Here is a 21,565-nt window from a genome sequence, read left to right on the forward strand (position 1 = left end):
TAATAACTGGCGACGGCCTGCAGCCAGCGATGGCGCATGCTCGAGGGCCAGATCCATATTATCTTATCGCATCTTTCCGGCCAGTCGAATCCGTCCAATCTCTTGCTGGCCACTGTTCCTCCAGAGAGGAGACGACACATGCTTGTACGTATGCGTGCTGCTGCTTTTGCTGCTGCTGCCCCTACCTACGGATCGCGGGCTCTGGCGACGGCTAAGTCGCTCTTTGCTGGGTGGGTAGGCAACAAAGCAGTACAGCTGCGCCATTGCATCCGAGCAGTTGAGCCCATCGGCTCTGTGCACGATGCCCAAACTGTCGGGCTTGCTTCTGAGACCATCCAACCTCTAGGAATTGACGACTGACCACCGCCCCCTTTTGTCTTTCCAAGCATCGTTCGCAGACATAGGATACTTGGAGCGTTGGAGAAGACCTTCATGGGTCATTATCGCCTCATTGCTGCGTCGGGAGCTGTTGTACCTTATATCCATGAGGAATGAGACATGGTAATCCATCATCAAAACAGCGCCTGCAAGAGGGAGCAAAGCACGGTCTTGCGTCGCCCCGGAAAGGCCCCAAAGCGGCCATTTCGCTTTCTATCTAGATTTAGGATTCCAACAAAAGACGTCGTCCTGATTCTTGTGTAACTCCGGCGTCTTGGGCGGCGGAAAGAGACGCTTCCATCTCTGGGTGTAAGCGACGCCGAATATGCGGAGTAATAGGTACCTGATTAACGGAGCTGTGGGTCATTCCGTCAGTCTCCGATCAGAGGGAACCCCCGACTTTGGCGTCGCGCATCAACGTTGACCAAGTACACCACTATTATTTTTTTTTTCTCATCCTTTCCCCCACGGTATCGTTGCGGCATCTCATTTCTCGCCTTGAGACTCAGATGAATTTCTCTCGTCAGCCTCCAGCATTGCATTCCGCTGCTTCTGCCTGGCCGTCGTCACATGCCTTCGCCGTATCCCGACAGCGGCGCATCTTCACCGCTGCGCGATGCACGCCGTTCGCGCTTCACATACCGGCAGCTCGCCCAGCTGGCAACGTATAGCACGACCACGCCCCTGCGCGTGATTGCGCACATAGACCTCGATGCATTTTATGCCCAGTGCGAGATGGTCCGTCTCGGAGTGCCCGAAGACAAGCCTCTCGCCGTCCAGCAGTGGTAGGAATCGCCCCCCAGGCTCACGGCAAGCATCTGGGTGTGAATCAAGCTCAAGATCGTCTCGCTCGGGCTGGCTAACGCGGTTGCACCCCCCAGGCAGGGCCTCATTGCCATCAACTACCCCGCCAGGAAATGGCAGATTGGACGCCACTGCGACGTCGCCGAGGCCAAGAAGCTGTGCCCGGACCTGATTGCGCAGCACGTCGCCACCTGGAGGGAGGGCGATGACAAGTGGGCGTATCGGGACGATGCTGCCGCCAACATCGCGACAGACAAGGTGTCTCTTGATCCGTACCGCCTGCAGTCGAGGAAGATCCTCGCGCTGATCAAGGATTGCCTGCCAAGGGACCTTCAAAAGGTAGAAAAAGCCAGCATCGACGAAGTCTTCTTGGACCTCTCGGCTCAAGTCCACGCCGAACTGTTGCGCCGCTTTCCAGAGCTGTCCACCCCGCCCCCGTCTGGCGACGTCGCTGGAAATCTGCCCTTCCCGTCTGCTGCCGCCCTCGACTGGCGAGACGACAACCTTGTCGTCCTTGAAGAGGAGCAAGAAGCCCTCGACCCAGACTGGGATGACGTCGTTATGCTGGTGGGTTCGGAAATAGTCCGCGGCGTCCGCGCACAGATTCGTGAAAGGCTGGGATACACGTGTTCCGCCGGTATTGCGAATAGCAAGCTCGTCAGCAAGCTCGGCTCGGCCTACAAGAAACCAAATGCCCAGACGGTGGTGCGCAGCCGAGCCGTGCTGCCATTCCTTGCGGCCATCAAAGTGACCAAGATGCGGAACCTTGGCGGCAAGCTGGGGGATCAAGTCGTTTCTACCTTCAACACGGAGAGCGTCAAGGAGCTTCGCGATATCCCATTGGACCAGATCAAGGCAAAGCTCGGCGACGAAACCGCCGTTTGGCTCTACAACACCGTCCGAGGAGTCGACCACAGCGAGGTGAACTCCCGTACGCAGATCAAGTCCATGCTCTCGGCCAAGTCCTTCCGGCCCTCGATCAAGACTCCCGAACAGGCCGTCAAGTGGCTCAGGATCTTTGCCGGTGACATCTATTCTCGCCTCGTCGAAGAAGGCATACTGGAGCACAAGCGCTGGCCACGCACAATCAACCTCCATCACCGTCACGCCAGACAAACGCGCAGCAAGCAGAGCCCAATCTCCCCCGCAAAAGCCTTGGACGAGCAAGCCCTCTTCAACCTTGCCAAAGAGCTGCTTCACCAGATCATGGCCGAGGGAGACGTCTGGCCCTGTGCCAACTTGAGCCTGAGCGTCGGCGGGTTCGAAGAAGGCGTCAAAGGCAACATGGCCATTGGTGCCTTCTTCAAGAAAAGGGATGAAGCTCCCCCTCCTCTACGCCCCACTGATACAGCCCCCGAAAACGAGACCGTCGAGCGACCGAGCAAGAAAAGCCGACTCGATGAAGTGAGTAGCATCCAGCGGTTCTTTGCTAAGCGACCTGCTGGTGATGCAGGATATCTTGGTGCAAACGGGCAGCTTCACGTCAAGCAGCCATCAGTTGATGACAGCTCTTCCTTTTGGCTCGATCACGGGAGCAAGGGGGCAGACACACGCGGGCCAGAATCTCGATTTAGCCACGACGCAATAGGCCCAGAGGACTCGGTCCATTCCGCGATGATTTATGCCTGCCCTAGATGCAAAGCCGGCTTCGGGGACGAGGTGTCATTGCAAAGTCATCAGGACTGGCATTTTGCCAAGGACATTCAGGATAGTGAACGTGTCACGTCCACACCTTCTCAACAGCCGGCCCCCTCCCGCGGCCACCCCTCAAGGAGTTCTGGTCCCGCTCCTAAACGCGGGCGCGGAGGCTCAAAGCTTGAGCAGGGACAGAGTAGGCTCAAATTTGGATGAGCAATGACCGCCGAGGCTCCGGGGCGTTATCCGCGGCCGGTAAGCTTGCGCAGCATTGACAGAGGTCTCAGAGCGGAAGATGACCCTTAGATCCCTCACCCAAATCAGGCCAGCCTTTCTCGCACGATTAGCAGGTCATGATGGCGAACGACGAGACGATCCTCAGCAGCAGGATGATTCGCGCTTTTTGAGGCGCTGCTCATGGAAAGCGAACAGCGAGCACTGCATGACCTGTCCTAGTCTGGTGTTTGCGCAGTTGTTCTTCTGAGCCTGCAGGAGAAGGGCATGATGAACGATGCCAATGCATCCATCCGCACAACTGATGTGCCTCGCAGCAAATACTAATCATACGTCCTCGTGCGAAATACTCCGGCTGAATCGGCTGGATGCCTCAGCCTTAACAGACAAACAAATGGTCTGGGTGCCTTGGCCGATACTGCGTCTCAGCCTTTGTTTGTCTCCTTGAATGGCTCGCCAGGGTGTGAAGTGGTCGCCTCTTCACCCGCATCTTCAGGCAAGCCAGCCCTATGGTCCTTGTGAAGACTGCCATGGCCTTGGTAGTCATCCGTTGGCTGACATCTCCTACCCGGATCCTGCGAATACGGCGCGCATCCGGAAAAAGTACTTGTACTTGTAAACGATGACGGCGGCAGCGCAGCAGAAACGAGGTGGAGGGGGCGGCAGCCGGGCCGGTAGAAGACGCCTGCATCATGCTGTCACAACATTTGTGAGCATATTCCAGTATTACCTTATCCCAAAACATGCCATCACAATGTCCCAGTACTTTGTACGCACAGGAGCAGTGGCAACTCACGCCATGCTCTGACTCTACCGACGATTGGCTCGGGTGGAACTGGACGCTAGTGCAGAAACCAGTTGTCGACCAGTTGGGCGTCAATCAACCATAAGCGTTGATACCCAACCCTGGCCAGCTTGGCGGATCGTTGATGAGCCCCTCCCCCTTGCTGGTGAGGTAATACATGGACTTTAGCCAGAGACTGTTTTGGCAGTTGACGTTGGAATTCACGGCGCGAGTACTCGATACTTTGTTGCGCAACGACTGACACGGAACTTTAAGCAGAGTTCGTCAGAGTATATGCCTAGCAAACTAGGTATAAGGAACAACAGCCGTTAGATATCAAACCCGCTATTGCACGGGCGACTACTGTAGCACGCACGGAGGGTTGCCTGCGCTGCATCTCGTACTTGGTTCGGATAGACAAGTGTCGAGTGCTCGGTCTCCTCCCTCGTCGCGGTTCCCAACGGTCAACCTCTTGGAATTGGACCTGCTTCCGAGAGTCGTCTCCATCCAATGGAAGTATGAACGCGGCAAACCGTATGGTAGCTCGCTCGTCGGAAAGGGGTTGCGGCGAGTAAAGGAGCGTGGCGAGAAACAGGCCTTTTCTTATGATTTCTCCAACTCGTTCGCCACAGCTCCCGTTCGGGTCTTGAGGCGAGGGAAGCTGCTGGGCGAGCATCGTCCATGACATCTACGGGATCGATATCCCCGCTCGATCTCGTGTGCACCTCACATGGGTTGTCTGGGGAAGCGAATAAGCCCCGTATGCCGTAGGAACAGCTCGTCTTGCCATTCTTTGCCGAGCTGCAATCCGACCCCTTTCAACGTGGTCTAAATATCCACGCAGGCTGATGCGGCGTGCGCCGTAGGTACATGCGCATTACGGACGCAGACATGCAGACACGCAGACATGCACGCACGCAATATCGCTGAACTTTTCGAAAGGAGCTGCTCTAACGCACTGCAGCAGGGCTCTGCAGACGGCGAATCAACGAGCGCGAAGCCAAATGGTCCATGTTCAAACGTCCGAAATCAGAGAGTCCAAGACAGCAGGAACAGATATAACGGAGCCCCATGCGTCTATCGCCAGTCAGGTACCATCGGCTGGGGTAGAGGTTGGCGCGGGGAGAATGCGAAGCCTTGCCGTCGGTTATTTGTCATTTCAGCGAAATGTAATCGGTAACCGCCAAGAAGAGAGTATGGGAGGAGACGGGAATTCAAAGAAGAAGGAAAAGTAGAAGAAGATGAAGAAGAAAAGAAGATGGTGGTGATGGTGATGATGATGATGATGATGATGATGATGACGGACAGGGGGAGGAAGGGGATAAGGAAGTGAAGAAGAAGGAAGAAGGGCAAGCTTCTGACAACCAGGAGAAGCGCCGGATCGTGGGGATTTAGAGACGACGGGGCAGACGAGAAAACAAGAGATAAATAGTCAGCATGAAAACACACAAACTCAAAGCAGGAGGAGTTGTGTGTTTTGACAGCACATACTCGGGAGATATCAGGCGGGATAGCAGGCAGCTGGTTCGTGTTCGGTGGCTCCCAAAGTACGCAGTACCTGAGCGGGTGAGTACGTGCCACTACCTTGGGTCAGTACTAGGTGGCTACCTAGGCAAACCGTGCAAAGGACGGATCCGTGTGTAGTCGCGGTAGCAAATCAGCATTTCGGTGTCAGAAATCGCTTCGCGCAAACGCAAAGCTCCAATAGCAGGCGGCCCATCCCCCAGCCCCCTCAGGCCATTCCACAACGTTTGACGCGCCCTCCATCCCCGTTGCAGCGACGTGCAGCGAAGCCCAACCTGAAGGGCCGGGAGAGGCGAAGCGAGGCGACTTTTGGGCTCGGGACTGGCGCTTTCGACGGGCCCCATCAACCAACTTGACAAGCCGCCAATAGGTTCCAAGCATGCCGTGGTGGACTCGGATACGCACCACTTAAGCAAGGTCCCTCCTGTATCACTCCGTACAAGGGCCTCCAAGGCCCCTTTTCTAGCAAGAGCCGCTATCGACTCGGTGGTGCTAGTATCAAGCAGTGGTAGCATCACCCAGGTAGTACAGTACTGTAGGTTAATAGTAGGTAGCTGTCCAGCTGTCGTAGCATCTCGCAGAAGCAATAAGCCGGGAATTCTTGCACAAGGCCTACCTACGACTAGGTAGGCAGCCATAATAGCGGGTGGTCTGGAATTAGTGAGAGACGGAGAATTCTGCTGCCATCAGGCATGTTCAGAGCCCAACTTAGGTGATCTCGTACTCCATATCGGCGGTACTAGTAGGTAGGGAGTCGGCAATAGTACCTAGGTAACGTAGCGCCCGACAGAGTTGTGAAGAGAGAATAGATCAACACGAGAGACAGAAGCGGTCGAAGCAGCTGCTGCTGTGTCGTGAGGAGGCGTTGAGACGAGCTGCGTTTCGTTGCGGTCGTGCGTGCTGTGCTCCGTACATTGCCGTGCATATGCTTCGTCGTGATATCTTCTGTCCCGTCCTGTGGGAGTCAGCAGGCAGTTCCATCTCCATCCCACCACGTCCTATCCTGTCCTGTCCACCTTTGCCTGTCAACCCATCCACTCAAGTCCATTGCACAAGAGGTGGCCACAGGTAAGGTCAGGCCCGGCCCAGCCCAGCCCAGGCCATCCAGGCAGCCGATCACAATCCGCCCAACCACCTCCATCCACCATCCACTCGTTGTCACCCATCAATCAGCATTGTCAACTGCACCTGCACCTGCACCTGCACTGCGGTGGTCGCATTCGCCGTCGCCACAGCCACTGGGAACCGTCAGACGGAACAGGGCGCTGCAGCAGTGCAGAACAACCAGGAGTGCAGCAAGCAAGGAAGCAGGGGTGAGAGGAAAAAAAAAAGGGCCAGCGGATCTGAAGCCAAGCTCTGCAGCCAACGAAGACCTTGCAACGATTCGGCAGCAGTCTGGGAGGTCACCAGCGTCTCGATGCTCCTCACTGCCCCACCCCACCATTCACACCAGATCATCCGCCTTTTTTCTCAAGAAGACCAGGCGAGCTGTCGCTGTCGCTTTTTCCTCTCCTTCTCTCCTCTTCTCTCACGACGATACGGCTCCTTCCTGCTTGACTGCAGCCGACCCCTTGTCCACCCTTTGCTGCCTCTTCCTCCCCATCTGTCGTCCTGCTATTTGCTGCTTTCCCGCCTCTCCATTTAGCAAGCGGTCCTGCCCTGAGGTGTTCCATCTTCCCTCGTTCTCTCTCTTCCCCTCTTCCTCTCTCTCTCTCTCTCTCTCTCTCTCTCTCTCTCTTGCTCCCTCTCTCTGGCGTCTATCGTTGCTTTGCCTCTTGAGTTCCGTTGCCCTCCCCAAGCCAGATCCCGTTAGCTGTTCACAATGTCGCGACCAACGACTCGCATGAACGAGTATTTCGTGCCCCGTGATGGCATCGACCGTGAAGTCATCTCTGCCGATATCTGCCGGTACCTGGGCAACGATGCTCTGGTGCGACCCGGCCACTATGAGGTATGCCGGCTTGAGCAGCACCAGCTTGGACGACGCCCAACCCGAGCACAAGCAAAACCCCCTTCCTTTCTTGGCTGGTCGCTAACAGCTCCTGTCCCCTCAGAACCCGCAGACTGGTCAACCCGTCCAAGGCTACTATATCACGGCCTATCGCAACCTGACGACCGTGAGTTTCCACCTTCTCCTCGCCGATCCGCTTCCCGGCCGTGCCAACCGTCTCTCCTTTGCCGGTCCCGTTGCTAAAACATGACAACCTTGGGTTCGCAGGCCATGATCGAGGATCTCAAGGCCGACTCGGCTCGATGGGATAGGGAACGCCGCGCGCAAACCGCGCGCAACAGCAGCGGAGGTATCATCGCCTCGAGAGATGCCACTTACGGTGCCCCTAGACCGAGATCTAACTCGCCTACAGTCCAATATCGCTACTCCGAGACGCACCAATCTCGGCAGCATCATGGCCCTACTGAACCACCCTTCCGGGATGATTCCTACCCCCCTCGTGATGGTCTCTATGACGCCCCAAGGTATCCAGGAACTGGCGCCCAAGGATATAACGGTGCCTCCGGTCCGTATCAGCCCCAGCAGCAGCAGCAGGGCTACGCTCCTCCCAGTGGCGGTGCGTATGGCGGCAACGGCAACGCCGGCTTTCAGCAGCCTCAGCAATCTCCTGTACCTGACGCCAGATATGGCGGAAACCCTCAAGGCGGGCCCATGATGAACCAGGGATACCCCAATCCGGATGGCCCCTATGTTTCTACCGGAGCCAACATGCCTCCCAGGAACTATGCCAATGAGCCTTATGCCGGTGGCCACCCCGGATCGTCCGTTCCAGCGCCTCAGCAACCCATATATGCTCCCAATCAGCCCATGCAGCCAGGATATCCCGTCCCAGCAAGCTACCCCTATCCTACCCAGGCTCCTGCGGGTGCTCCCGTCTATGCCACGCAGCCCCAGGACCCCTTCTTCGGCCGAGGTGCGTCTCCCAACAAAAACCACCCCAAGCCTGCATCCAAGTTGAATTCGTTCGTCTGATTTTGTAGCTTCCCCAGCAGGCCAAACCTCTCAGCAACCGCAAGGGTACGCCTCACAGGGACATGCATATGACGAGACACCAACTCCGACTCGCACTTCCGTGCCCCCGGCGGAGACCCAGACACCGCCGCGGGAATCAAGTACCCGTCTTAGCGACCGGGAAGGCGATAGGAACCATCGACCACCGCCACCTCGCCGATAAGGGAGAGGGATCTGCTTGATGACATGTCTTGCGAGGCGTGGGTTGATTCTCTGGTCCAAATCATCATTCGGCTAGAGCTCAACCTGCCAACCCCTGGATCTGAAATGTCTTGCTCTTCCCGTTCTATCCTCCTAGATGACCTCCTAGGCGGACACCGGTTAAGTCGTCATGGATTTTGCGCAAAAGAAGATCGAACTCCACAGGAAAATACTCTCGTCTGGATAGCCCGTCTTTCTCCTGCTTCTTCTCTGCGGCTTTTCTCCTTTTAGCCTTCCCGGATCTTGGACGATAATCACCAGGAGATGCGCCAAGTTTGACGTTTTCTTTTTGCGCCGTCTCCGATCTTTTCTTTGGAACCCATCAGTTTGCATGTCGCGTTTCCTCTCATTATTCTTTCGAACCTCTTTTCTTTTTTCTTTCTTTTTTTCCCTTTCCTTTTTTGAGTAACAAATGATGCATTGCTTTTCTGTGTCGGATGGGTCAAATATTGAGCTTGTTGCCGGCTACGATGATGGCCTTGGATGAATAACGCCTGCATATGTTTCATAGCACTGGCTCCTGGCGCAAGGTGGGAAAAGAGAAGCTCATCTGCGGTTGCTTCTTGGGTGGTGGACTGTCTTGAATTCTTGCTGCCCCGGACTGGCCATGGGCGGAGTTATTTGTGTTTGTCTGGACTCGGTTTTTCCTTGGCGGTCGCTGAGCATTCTTCAATCGATGCTGGTTGTCTCGATCACGCCATTTAATAGAGTAGCAAAGCCGGACTCCTGGGCAGCAAGGTGAGCCTCCTGGTTTGTATATATTAGCCACAACCTGTTGAAAGGACCATCGTTGCCACACTGTTGCCTTCCGATTCTCACACGTCCCTTGATGATTCATTGTTATTTCTCTTGGTGTAATGACCTTTTGCGCGCACTCGAGGAATCGCCAAATCCAGAATCGAACGACCGGGGGCAGCGTCCTCACTGGTGTAAACCGCCCGCTTCTCAACCCCCCGCCAGCGGTCATTTGCTGTATGCGAACTCCAGGCCAGCACGTCGGGAAGGTGAATTGGTGCAAGGAAGTGGACATCGCATATATGACCAGAAACTGCCGGTAGATGGGGACATCGGCTGACTGGGCATATAGCCAACGGACAGTACTAAGCAGCTCCGGCGATATGAAACTTCCATGCTTCATTTGCTATTAGTCCAGTCAATGTGGTTGGGCGATGGTCTTGACAAAAGTGAAGGTTCTAGGCAAGGGGGTGAAGTTGGTAGTCAAGGCCCTGATATGGCCACCAATGCTGTCTAACCTCCGTCCCGGTCTCTCAAATCGGCTGGTGAAATTCATAGCTTTGACTTGTGAGGATGGTAGACTTTTATGGCTCACTGGGCTACGGACCGACGGCGTCCTGGCTGGACTCGCGAGGTCGAGATGTTCGCCTATATAGAAGCGGGAGAGAGGTTAGCAACATGACAAACAAGGAGGGATTGTGATTGTCTTCAGCGCTTGCATGGATCTCTTGTCACCCGTATGAAAAGGGTGGGATACTGCTATGATATACCCAAGTTCATCCAGCTTCATTGATGTCTCAACTGGCCGAGTAGCTCGAAAAGGTGACACAACCGAGGCGGATGGAGTTTCGGCAAGGGTAGTAAGTACCTTACTTATCATGTCGTTTCTCGCAGCACTTCGTTACGATGCTCTTCGGTTCGCGAAACTATTATTGGGTAGGAAACCCCCAGAGCACCGTACCCTACAGATGGGCATATTTGTGAAATTTCCGATTGTCCAATTCTTCTCCGGAAAAGGAAAAAGAAGATGCAGCCATCGTCCGAGATACATCATCACCTTGGCGGATGGAACATTGGAATCCTGCTGGGGCCGAAGCACGATCAACATGTGCGTTTGAAGACGCATGCACGTTCCCGCGGCATCGGCAAATCGAGATAATGCTCCACGACGGTGACACAGAGAAAAAGCCACAGAAGCAAGGGGCAGGTGAGCGAGGTAACAAGCAACGCCAGAAACTCTGAGAAGACTCATTTGAAGCATGTGCAGACGACGCGAATCTTAACGAAGGTATGATTCGAGGCTCCCGGCAGATGAAGAGGTCGGGCATAGCAGAATGCCTCAGGTTATCATCTTAGCGGAGGGAGGAGCGCGTCACTACACATGCCTCAAGGCAAGGTCATACCTTCCTCTACTACAGTAGGTATTATCTACCTAGTACTAAGGTACGGAAGGTAGAGGTTATCGCGGATACCTTACCTTACCTTCCCTGCACCGCCCAACTTGATCCGACGCTCGGGTCATCTGGTTTCCTGCGTCAAACGAAGGTCTCGCCAGAGTGCGCCAAAATAAGCCACCAGCTACTTACGCCGAGAACTTTCACCCATAATCTCCCCAGCTCTTCTCATTGGGTCAAATCGATCCTTTCCACTGCTCGTTGAGGAATAGACTTTGCGGCTAGATCCTGCTTCTGGTGGTTGATTACAAAGGGCGATACTCTTTATTCGTGGGACCCAGTACCTGCGCGGCTATACGTCACTAGTAGCTGATACCAAATGGCTTATGGGTCTGCAGGCATTGCAACAGGTATGGGGTACGGGGGGTTCAGCAGCAAGTTGAGTACCTTGCATGGCAGGGAAACAGCCTTGAGCCTGCTAGGCAAGATGCAAAGCGAGGAAAACCTTTTTATCGTCAAGAGCTCCACAGCGGTTCACTCGTGCCCTGGCGAGAGGAATGGCGTGAACAGAGTCATTGTAGACGAAGCCCTCCATTCTACAGCTGGTTTGCCTCGTACCACCCAGGTACTTTACCCACGGAGTAGTAGGTAGGTATGTCCTGAATAGCGATGCTGAAGCTTCCGACAAGTATGCACGCAGTACCGATACCCTGAGGCGTACAAAGAACTCTCGGGACAGGCGAAGGCGCGTGGAAAACACCAAGGTACCTTAATCTTACCCACCTTAGAACGGTACCAAAGTCTCCGTGCGCCTCTCTCCCTGCGTGTGCGCTCAAGTTCCATGACACTCAAGTCAGCGGCTACAGCCTCTTGACACGTACAGTCTGGTACCTTACCTTGGTAGGACTGGCGACCCTGATCACTGTTCCCGTTTATTAGCGTCCAGAAGCCCCCCTAAAACTCGCTGCATCTTCTCAACCCAACCGCCCAAGGGCTCTCTGCGCGAGTGCCTGCTGCGACACGGTGCTTGAAGCCTGGGCGTCAAACTCGTGAAAACCTGGAAGCTTACAGGTTAACGACAAACAACCTGACCTTTCGTCACCGCTTTGTGCCGCCGCTTTCTGCCTGAACAAATTCCTCATCCGTTTCTCTGCGCCAGCTTCACAAAGTCTGCGCAGTGTGTCCAGAGCCGGTATCTCATCACGGCGCGGTTGTTGTCGCTGCTAATCGCCCCGATCTTCCTTTCTGACCTAATAATTTTTTTTTCCTACTCTCCCAATTTTTTTTTTTCTTAATTCTGGGTGGGCAACTGGTGCTGATAGATGCCCCGCCATCGGGTCCTCCCAACCTAACACCAAAAAGTTGTTCGACTGAGCCCGCCTTTCTTCTACCCTCCTCCGCGCCAACGACAACGACGCCCCTCTGTGTTGTCGTCCGCTCCTCTTTATACCCTGAAATATGGACTTTGCAACTGTCAGGGCCTTGCTCGCGGCCAGCTTGGACACAAACGCCGATAGCAGGCGACGTGCTGAGCTGCAGCTGAAGCAGGTGAGTTTTCCAGAGCCGTCTTTTCGTCCCTCCACAGCCACCGCTCGCCCACCGTCCGAAGCGTGAATACCACGGCGACGGAAAAAAAAAAATCACGAAGAAGAAGAAAAAGAAAATGGGACGAAGAAAAAAAAGGAAGAAGAAAAGAAATCGGGAGGGAAAAGAAACGATGGAGTTATGGAGAGACTGCCCTCTTGAAACGCTCGTTCAACACACAGGATCGCCTTGACGTTCTACACCATGGTTGGATTTCTATGCTAATGCGCTTCTTCGTGTCGTTGGCTCTAGGTCGAGGATCATGCCGGCTTCCTCATCTGCCTGCTCGACGTCTTGGAAGCAGAGCAGGATTCCAGCGTTCGCCTTGCCAGTACGTCGTCGCAGCCCCCTTTCTTGTCCCGTTTCGAGAAGCCGATTTAGATAGCAAATGAAAGAGATGGAAAGAAAGGAAGATGATGGGAGGTAGCGGAAGAGAGATGTACAGCAAAAGGTCTAACAGTTTTCTTCCCAGCTGTCATCTACATCAAGAATCGAGTAAACCGCTCCTGGTACCAGGCCGAAGGCGTCCCCTCCGAAAGCTCAATAGCCGAAGATGAAAAAGCGCGAATTCGAGACCGTTTGGTGCCCATCTTGGCCTCGTCCGAGGGACTTGTGCGCCAACAGCTGATCCCCGTCCTGCAACGCATCCTGCAGTGTGACTTCCCCAGCCGGTGGCCGCGATTTTTAGAATTCACTCTGGAGCTGTTGAATACCAACAACCCGAACTCGGCGCTGGCTGGCTTGCAGTGCCTCCTCGCCATCTGCCGGGCTTTCAGGTACAAGTCCAACGAGAGCCAGGATCGACAGCACTTCGACAACATCGTCGAAGCAGGATTCCCGCGACTTCTGGCCATTTGCAATGAGTTGGTGAACCAGGAGAGCGACGAGGCCAGCGAGATGCTTCATTTGGCTCTCAAGGCGTACAAACATGCTACTTGGGTACGAGCAACCCTCTTTCCCGACGCCTACCTCTCTGCCGTCTCTCTGCCGTTTCTCCGTCGTTCCGGAGGCGGGAAAACGCACCAACCCACGTTCTTGTGCTGACATTCTCGCCGTCCATCTAGCTCGAGCTTTCGCCATACTTGCGACAGGACCAAGTCAACATCGCTTGGTGCACCGTCTTCCTCCAGACCGTTTCCAAAGCTGTCCCTGCCTCCGTCATGATGAGTGAGGTGGCCGACCGCGAAAAACATCATTGGTGGAAGGCGAAGAAGTGGGCTTACTTCAACCTGAACCGTCTTTTCATCAGGTAAAAAAAACATGAGAAACCAGCAGACTTTCCCCCCTCTCTCTGCCTTCGGCGCCCTTGGCTGGTTGAAGGGAGGCAAAGGTGTATGCGAGCGATCTGGCTGACAGGTATTCTTCAGGCACGGAAACCCTTCGAGCCCCGGCAAACAAGACGGAGCTGTCCAGTTCGCAAAGAACTTCACCACCACCATCGCCCCCGAAATTCTGAAGCATTACCTCCAGGAGATTGAGAAATGGGTGGCCAAGACTTCCTGGCTCAGTCGGCCGTGTCTTTCTTACATTCTAGTCTTCCTCGACGAGTCGGTACGGCCCAAGGAGATGTGGGTACATCTGAAACCGCATCTGACGAACCTGGTCACGCATTTCGTCTTCCCTGTGCTCTGTCTGTCGCCGGAGGACGTCGAACAGTTCGAAGAAGAGCCGGAGGAGTACCTCCACCGAAAGCTCAACTACTTCGAGGAGGCGTCTGCTCCCGACGTTGCGGCCACCAACTTCCTGGTTAACCTGACAAAGAACCGCCGAAAGGAGGTCTTTGAGATTCTCAAGTTCGTCAACGCCGTCGTCAACGAGTATGAGCAATCTCCCGACGATAAGAAGAACCATATCGCAAAGGAGGGCGCTCTCCGGATGATAGGAACCCTGGCTCCCGTTATTCTCGGCAAAAAGAGCCCCATTGCCGATCAAGTCGAGTACTTCCTCGTCCGCTACGTCTTCCCTGATTTTACCAGCCCCTTGGGATATCTGCGAGCCCGAGCCTGTGACACCATGGAGAAATTTGAGCAGCTCAACTTCCAGGACCAGAACAACCTTCTGACCATCTACCGGAACATCCTGGACTGTATGGCGGACCCGGCACTCCCCGTTCGTGTCACTGCCGCGCTTGCGCTGCAGCCCCTGATCAGGCACGAGGTGATCCGGACAAGCATGCAGCAGAGTATCCCCACCATTATGCAGCAGCTGCTGAAGCTGGCCAACGAGGCTGACATCGATGCCTTGGCCAACGTCATGGAAGACTTTGTTGAGGTGTTCGCCACCGAGCTGACTCCCTTCGCCGTTGCCCTGTGCGAGCAGCTTCGCGATACCTATCTTCGCATCGTGCGAGAACTGCTCGAGAAGGAGAGCAAGGCCGGAGACGACGGTGAGCTGTACAGCGATTACGATGACAAGAGCATAACTGCTCTCGGTGTTTTGCAGACTATTGGAACGCTCATCCTTACGCTGGAGAGCACTCCGGACGTCCTTCTCCACATCGAAGCGGTACTCATGCCAGTGATTAGCATAACGCTGGAGAACAAGCTCTACGATCTATACAACGAGGCCTTTGAGATCATCGACAGCTGCACCTTTGCTGCCAAGGGCATCTCCCCCAACATGTGGCAGGCGTTCGAGCTGATCCACACCACCTTCAAGGCAGGGGCCGAATACTACCTCGAAGACATGCTCCCTGCGCTGGACAACTTTGTCCAATATGGCGCGCCGGCTTTGGTCCAGAAACCGGAATACGTCCAGGCCCTCTATTCGATGGTGGCCGATATGTTCTCTGACACCGTCGAGGGGGGTGTTGAGCGCATCTGTGCCTGCAAGTTGGCCGAGGCCATGATGCTCAGCCTCCGAGGCAGCATCGACAGCTGCGTCGAAGGCTTCATTAACATGGCCATGAACATTCTGGCCGGCCAAGACGTTAAGGTTAAGAGCTACAAGATCCACCTCATGGAAATGGTCATCAACGCCGTGCATTACAACCCCATGCTCACCCTGCAGGTACTGGAGACCAACGGCTGGACGAACAGGTTCTTCAGCCTATGGTTCGGCAGCATGTCCTCTTTTACCAGAGTGCACGACAAGAAGCTCTGCATTGTGGCCATTTCTGCCCTTCTCGGCCTCAACCACGACCAGGTCCCCGCCAGCATCTCTGTTGGATGGCCGCGGCTGCTTCAGGGCATCACGGAACTCTTCCGGACACTGCCCAGCGCCATGCGGAGTAGGGCTCTCCTTCTTTCCCCATGTGCAATCTTGATCTTTGGACGCTAACCGCTTGCAAAACAGATCGAGAAGATGCCCTTCGCGACGACTTCACTCTGGATGCCGGTTATGATTATGTAGACGAAGACGAGTGGGACGAGCGAGACGTAGCATGGAACGACGACGAGGATCCCGGCTCCGCCGGCGACGAGGAGCCAGCGGAGACCAAGGACGAAAGCGCCGCCTATCTCGAGTTCCTCAACGAGGAGGTAAGTTTCAAAGGACGCCAACAAACATTGTCCCTGGCAGAGGCAAAACCGGTTCCATTTCTGGCATTGGCTAACGGTGTGCTTCGTTCCAGGCGCAAAAGTTCAGTCGTGTGATTGATGATGACGAGGAAGAGGAGCTTGGAGAGGACAGTGTACTTCTTGAGTCGCCGCTCGACAAGATCGAGCCGTACCAGCTCTTCAGGGCAACGCTGCTGAGTAAGTAATCATCTACAACTGACGAAGCCCCGTTCTTGTGGCGAGTGAGCACAAGCGCATCTTGCTCTGCTGCTAACCAATGGTGCCTCAATTCCAGAACTGCAACAAGAACAACCCCAGTTCTACTCCAATCTTGCCGGTCACCTCTCCGCTGAGGAGCAAGCCCAAATCCAGGACATCATTGTCAAGGCTGAGGAAGTTGCCCAAGCACAGGCCCAAGCTCAACAGGCCGAAATGGTTTCTCCTCACGGCACTGCGAGCGGCTAATCGCACCGTGCTTACCGATTTCAAGCGAACGCCTTGCGCTCTGAGATGGGAATTGGATGAAAGGACGTCTTATACGACTGCTGCTGTGCTGGGCTAGGACATTTGCCACACAGGGCCTCTTGATGAGCAAGCTTTCCCATTAATGAGAAGATGAACTTGATGATATCCCCCCTGTCAGGAATTTGCGAAAAGGGAGCGAGGGCGACAAAGAAAACCAAGAACAGAGTGATTAAAAAAAAAAAAGGCAACAAGATACATGAGAGCGAGGGTGGTGTGGTGGAGGAGCTGCGACGCGAACGAAGCAAAAAGGGCTTTTAGACGGTGGAACTACGGCTGATGATGAAGACGCCTATTGATGGACGGTGGCCAGGCAAAGAAGAACCAAGGCCTGGTACCATGGGGTGGCTGTTGCAGAAGGATGGCAACCATGGCTGCTGGAACCTGAGCAGCAGCGCAAGAGGAAAGTTATTGGATGGGGAATTCATGTTCGGTTTTTTTTTTCCCCCTGTGACTCAGACGCAGGCTGGTGATTTGCGGCCAAAATGGAAGAGCACACAGGCATTGACAAATTGGTGCTGATGTGCGGCTGATTAGGTAGGTATACAGAAGAAGACACAATCGTATTCTGTAAGGTAAGGTAAGGTAGTAGGTAGTAGGTAGCTTCCTCCGCGTCCCGGTCCTGGGGACCATTAGGTTAGTGCAAACACATATATACACTCTTACACAGGGCAGTTATATGATTGCTTCGATGGGCTCTCTTGCGCGGTTGTAGACGCAGGGAGTCGAGGCATCACCGACAGACATGCATGTCTGGTGTCTTATCATCAGGTGTCTTATCGCAGTGATCAGATAAGGTACTGGCAGCGCTAAGGTACCTCAACAGAAGCAACATCAACCAGCAAGTGACGAAGTGACACCAACCGTTTCGGCGGGCTCCGACCGCGACAGCCACTCTTCACCGTACTTCGCTAAGTGCTAAGGTAGCTCCCAGGATCCCCTCACGCTTTCTTCGTACAGGCCTTAGCAGAGCTTCGTACCCAGACAGGGAGCCCTGGAGAGCATCTGCTGCAAAACAGGCGGCGAAGCTGCTCCTGATTGGCACAGGGGAGGCATCTCAGCCCCCCTATGCGGCCGGTCTAGGCCTAGGAGGCGTCTCAACCGAATCCATTACCTAAGGCACAGCATCAAACCTTAATACCGTAGGTACCCAACTTTCGGCCATTTGTACGACACCAGCATCACTTCGACTTGGTGACACCTTACGCCTGTCTTCCTTTCGCTCCTCATCTTCTTTGCTTGCAACTTCTCTCCTCATCTTCTCTCTGAAACTCACTGTCTTCTGTCGAAGGACTTACTGAGGCACCTGCTAGAGCTCAATCGGCCCCGTGAAGACGACGCTTTTGCCTGCTAACTCGTCCAACCATGACGACTCGGTACCGCGTTGAGTGTAAGTCTGCCCAACAGCTGCAATTCCCTCCATCATATTGGTGCCGCTACACGGAGAAGGAGGGGAAAGCATGAATGGAGAAAGAAGTGCGTTGAAGCTGATAGAAGCCCCCAAGATGCCCTCAAGACCCATAGACGGGATCAGTTCATTGGTACGTCGCTTTCCCGGTCGGGATTATCTTGACCGTGAGGCATCATCGGCCTCTCGCAGTCGGAGTGTGATAGTATATGCCGCTATAGCAGGCCGTGGTAGATGCTTGAGCTCACAGCAACTGTTGGAATCTCTGAGCTAATACATGGCCTTGGTGTCTGCGCCAGAATGGATCAAGGGTCTCTTGGCTGTCCCGTTTGTGCTCTATTCCCAGCCGACGGGCGTCTTTGGCGATGACAACAACGTGGCCAAAATGGCCGAGGAGGCCCATAGGCGCTACGCAGAGATTATGCGAGACGTTGAGCTGATGATTGACGACCACAGTAAGGCGACGACATCTCTCTTCTTTTCCTGGCTTTTTGGTGGTGGTTCTCTGTATGCTGATTGCATCTTACCTTACAAACAAAATAGTTGCCCGCCAAAACCATGATCGCGCGCTCCCTTCCAAGCTCGGGATGCTGGTGCCCACGGCAGGCCCTTTCTTCACGCGACTACCCCTGGAGGCGGCATTCAAATACCAGGACCGGAAGCGGTACATGTCATCGAGACGATATGTAGCCCCTTCGTTCAACGATGTGCGCCTGGTGCTCAACTCGGCCCAGATCATGGCTGTAACGAACGGCACTCTTCAGTTGGCGACCTTTGATGGTGATGTCACCCTGTATGATGATGGACAGAGCTTGGAGCCATCAAGCCCCGTCATACCCCGACTTCTAGGTACGCACTACCTCTTCTGAAAAAGCGTTCTACTCTTTGTCGGCTCCCTTCATCCGTCCTCTTCCACCCCGGGGTTTGTGACTCAACTGCAGAGGCGAGGANCGACGCCCGTCACATTCTGGGGGGGGGGGATGCTGGGAATCGCTGTGAATCATGATGCTCATCTCTTTCATATAGACCTCTTGCGCAAAAACATCAAGATCGGCATCGTGACGGCTGCTGGCTATACAACCGCGGATCGGTACTACCAACGTCTTCATGGCTTACTGGACGCCATTGCCACGTCCACCGAACTTGATCCCCTGCAGAAGCAGAACATTGTCATCATGGGCGGCGAGGCCAACTATCTCTTTGAATACGAACCGTCTTCACCGTACCGCCTGGCGCCTGTCCCACGCCCAGCATGGCTCACCCCGGAGATGGCAGCCTGGTCTGAGGTGGAAATCGCGGCGCTGCTGGACGTGGCCGAATCAGCGCTCCGCGACTGTATCCGCACGATGAATCTCCCAGCCATTGTAGTGCGAAAGGATCGCGCTGTGGGAATCGTTCCCAATCCTCCCGAAGTGCGCATCGCGCGAGAGAGCCTGGAAGAGACGGTTTTGGTGGTCCAGCGTATCCTGGAGCTGAGCGCCCTTGGTGCGCCTTCGCAACAGGCCGGCCAGGGTGCTCAGGGTCGCCATGGGGTTCCATTCTGCGCCTTCAATGGCGGCCGCGATGTCTTTGTTGACATTGGCGACAAGAGCTGGGGTGTGACGGTCTGCCAGCAGTGGTTCGGAAGACGCAGCGGAGCAACGACCGGGGCCGATGCGGCGCTGACGGCCATCAGGGGCGAAAACACGCTGCACGTGGGAGATCAGTTCCTGAGCGCAGGATCAAACGACTTCAAGGCGCGGAGCGTGGGGACCACGGCCTGGATCGCAAGCCCGGCAGAGACGGTGGAGTTGCTGGACGAGTTGGCGGATCTGATGCAGAAGAAGCTTTCATGACGCGGCAACCGTGCTGGGACAAGCAGGGGAAGCGGCCGTTTTTTTTTTTTTTTTTTTTTTTTTTTTTGTGCGAGATGCGGCGCGACTCTATGGCCGTCTTTCGGAGCGTGACTGTTTGGTTTTTGATGTTCCTGCTTCTCCCGAGATATCATCTTCTTTGCCGTTGATATCCAGTGCTTAGATTTACCCTGATTAGAATCCTGTTACAGCCAATTCTTTGCTACGGTCAAAGCTCATCTGCAACATCGGCAGAAACCGCCATGCTGGTTTCTTTATCTCCGTTCACTGTGAATAGATCCAGAAGACGAGATGGGCTCATATCTGCAGATCTCTACCAACAGCGGCATGATGGTCGCACTAGCCTGTCTCTTATTACTCGCAGGCGAATCCATACCGAGGCTCAAGCAACTAACTCACCTGACAGGACCACTGACATATTCCCACCGCAAGCCCAACTGATCCGATATTGAGGCGGCCCAGTCAACCGTCGGCCCCTGTAGCTCCCCGTCTCCACAGACAAGACTTCTCTTCCTCTAACTCTCTTCCCAGCTGTCCGGCCTTGTGGATCAGGTTCGTCATCGCCGCAGAGATGAGGCGAGGGTGTCCAGCACAGAGGAAGTCGCCGATCGACGGTGGGGATACGAGGCCGAGACGCATGAGTAATAGTTCGTACCGAAACTAACTTACCAAACTCGCGGGCCCGAACATGTCGCCTTTGCCCTTTCGCTTCGTCTTTGGAATACTTGGAACATCCTCATATTCGTTAGTGGCGGTCGCTACTGCTTGATCATTGGCTTCCCTACTTCGGACCCTCTCTGGAGCTCAACCTGCAGAACCGTTCACCAATAGCCAGCAGCTGGGACTCTCCCAAGCAGGATGGTTCAGAGATGCTTCAGTGCCAAGGCAGGATCGAATGCCTTCGCTGCCCCCTTCTGTTACCTTAGTTGAGAAGGTAGAATGGTAGACTGTGCCCTTGTGAATTACTGAACGGGGGCGATTGGTTTGACCACGATGTCGATAAGGGATCACGTGCCCCAAGGGTTGGCGAGGAGGACGGAGGAAGGAGCCAGAATCCATCCATCACCATCCATCTGTAACAATCAAACAAACCAACCGAAGAGAAGAGACGCTCCGCTGCTAGAGTATGTATTGCCCTGCCAGATTCCAGTTATTCCAGTTCTTGGGCCGCAAGGATTTTCGTGTCATCGTCGCTCTGTCTCTCTTCCTCTCGACTGTACCCACCCCTTATTACACAGCTCAACTTCCCTGCTAGCCACGCCCACGCCCACGGCCCCAAGGGGCTTCTGCCGATGCCAATTCCACCAGGCCCAGCTAATCCTTAGTGCATAGCTGCCATGCGTCTCCAACAGCCAAAGGTCGACGTTTCCCGGGCCCTCGCATGGGCTTCACCGTACTCGCCCCGGGCCTTTGTGGGCCGAACCAAACGGAGTTCACGGCTCGGGCTTGACACATGGCGCTTGCGGGTGGGGGAGACGTAATAAAATCGGGCATGGGCGTCAGCTTGGACAAGCCGACGGCGGCTCTAAATCGGTGGACTGCCGAGCCATGCTCATGGCGGGCTTCTTCCGCCGTTCTCGAGGTGGCGGACAGCTTTTGGGTCGGCCGTCGTGCGGCTGGAATGGAATCCGACAAACGCTTTATAGACTGGACGGGGCGACGGCTCATCATGGGGCCGTCAGTCTGCACCCTCGCTTTCCTCGCTTTTTGTTCCGCGGAATTGGCCTTGTTCCTGTCAAATGACCACGACAGGACTTCGCGATTTGGGGAGGATTGCGTGAGCGGCGCTCGAATATTCTTTGCCCAGACCTCTGCTCCAGAGGCAATCCATTGCGCTGTGTCAATGGGTGGCTGAAGCGCGCGGTTCTTCAAATCGTTCTCTGTCTGTTGCTCTTCCAGTCACAGCCAAGCGAACCATTTCTCCCGAGGGCCACTCCTCTCATTCGACCCCGAGCACCTTCGAAGCCATCGACACGATCGTGTATGCTTG

At 54.8% G+C, this 21,565-nt stretch overlaps 6 protein-coding genes across 6 annotated transcripts; 5 read left to right on the forward strand and 1 right to left on the reverse strand.

Annotated features, from left to right (window-relative positions):
• Nucleotides 1-948: 948 nt before the first annotated feature.
• Nucleotides 949-3,033, forward strand: CCMA1212_004880 (N-acetyltransferase eso1; the record flags this gene model as incomplete). The annotated part of the gene is made up of 2 exons (XM_073702163.1): nt 949-1,163; nt 1,260-3,033. The coding sequence occupies 2 exons, from the start codon at nt 949-951 to the stop codon at nt 3,031-3,033; spliced, it is 1,989 nt and encodes a 662-aa protein (XP_073559362.1).
• Nucleotides 3,034-6,776: 3,743 nt separating this feature from the next.
• CCMA1212_004881 (uncharacterized protein) lies at nt 6,777-7,004 on the forward strand (the record flags this gene model as incomplete). Its single annotated transcript, XM_073702164.1, has 1 exon — nt 6,777-7,004. One exon carries the CDS (start codon nt 6,777-6,779, stop codon nt 7,002-7,004), a length of 228 nt encoding a protein of 75 aa, XP_073559363.1.
• Nucleotides 7,005-7,181: 177 nt separating this feature from the next.
• CCMA1212_004882 (uncharacterized protein) lies at nt 7,182-8,342 on the forward strand (the record flags this gene model as incomplete). Its single annotated transcript, XM_073702165.1, has 3 exons — nt 7,182-7,310; nt 7,399-7,476; nt 7,578-8,342. 3 exons carry the CDS (start codon nt 7,182-7,184, stop codon nt 8,340-8,342), a joined length of 972 nt encoding a protein of 323 aa, XP_073559364.1.
• A 3,827-nt stretch (nt 8,343-12,169) lies between these two features.
• On the forward strand, nt 12,170-16,257 carry CCMA1212_004883 (uncharacterized protein; the record flags this gene model as incomplete). The annotated part of the gene is made up of 8 exons (XM_073702166.1): nt 12,170-12,259; nt 12,548-12,626; nt 12,768-13,234; nt 13,360-13,544; nt 13,663-15,524; nt 15,590-15,774; nt 15,867-15,990; nt 16,088-16,257. 8 exons carry the CDS (start codon nt 12,170-12,172, stop codon nt 16,255-16,257), a joined length of 3,162 nt encoding a protein of 1,053 aa, XP_073559365.1.
• Nucleotides 16,258-17,741: 1,484 nt separating this feature from the next.
• CCMA1212_004884 (IMP-specific 5'-nucleotidase 1) lies at nt 17,742-19,557 on the forward strand (the record flags this gene model as incomplete). Its single annotated transcript, XM_073702167.1, has 4 exons — nt 17,742-17,855; nt 18,022-18,177; nt 18,266-18,571; nt 18,749-19,557. Coding segments are annotated over 4 exons (1,383 nt in total), but the record flags the coding sequence as incomplete, so codon positions are not given.
• Nucleotides 19,558-20,889: 1,332 nt separating this feature from the next.
• Nucleotides 20,890-21,544, reverse strand: CCMA1212_004885 (uncharacterized protein; the record flags this gene model as incomplete). The annotated part of the gene is made up of 2 exons (XM_073702168.1): nt 20,890-21,459; nt 21,533-21,544. The coding sequence occupies 2 exons, from the start codon at nt 21,542-21,544 to the stop codon at nt 20,890-20,892; spliced, it is 582 nt and encodes a 193-aa protein (XP_073559367.1).
• Nucleotides 21,545-21,565: the final 21 nt, after the last annotated feature.

This window comes from Trichoderma ghanense (genome assembly GCF_004382785.1).
Source record: "Trichoderma ghanense strain CCMA-1212 chromosome Unknown scaffold_4, whole genome shotgun sequence".
Classification (NCBI taxonomy): Eukaryota; Fungi; Ascomycota; class Sordariomycetes; order Hypocreales; family Hypocreaceae; genus Trichoderma; species Trichoderma ghanense.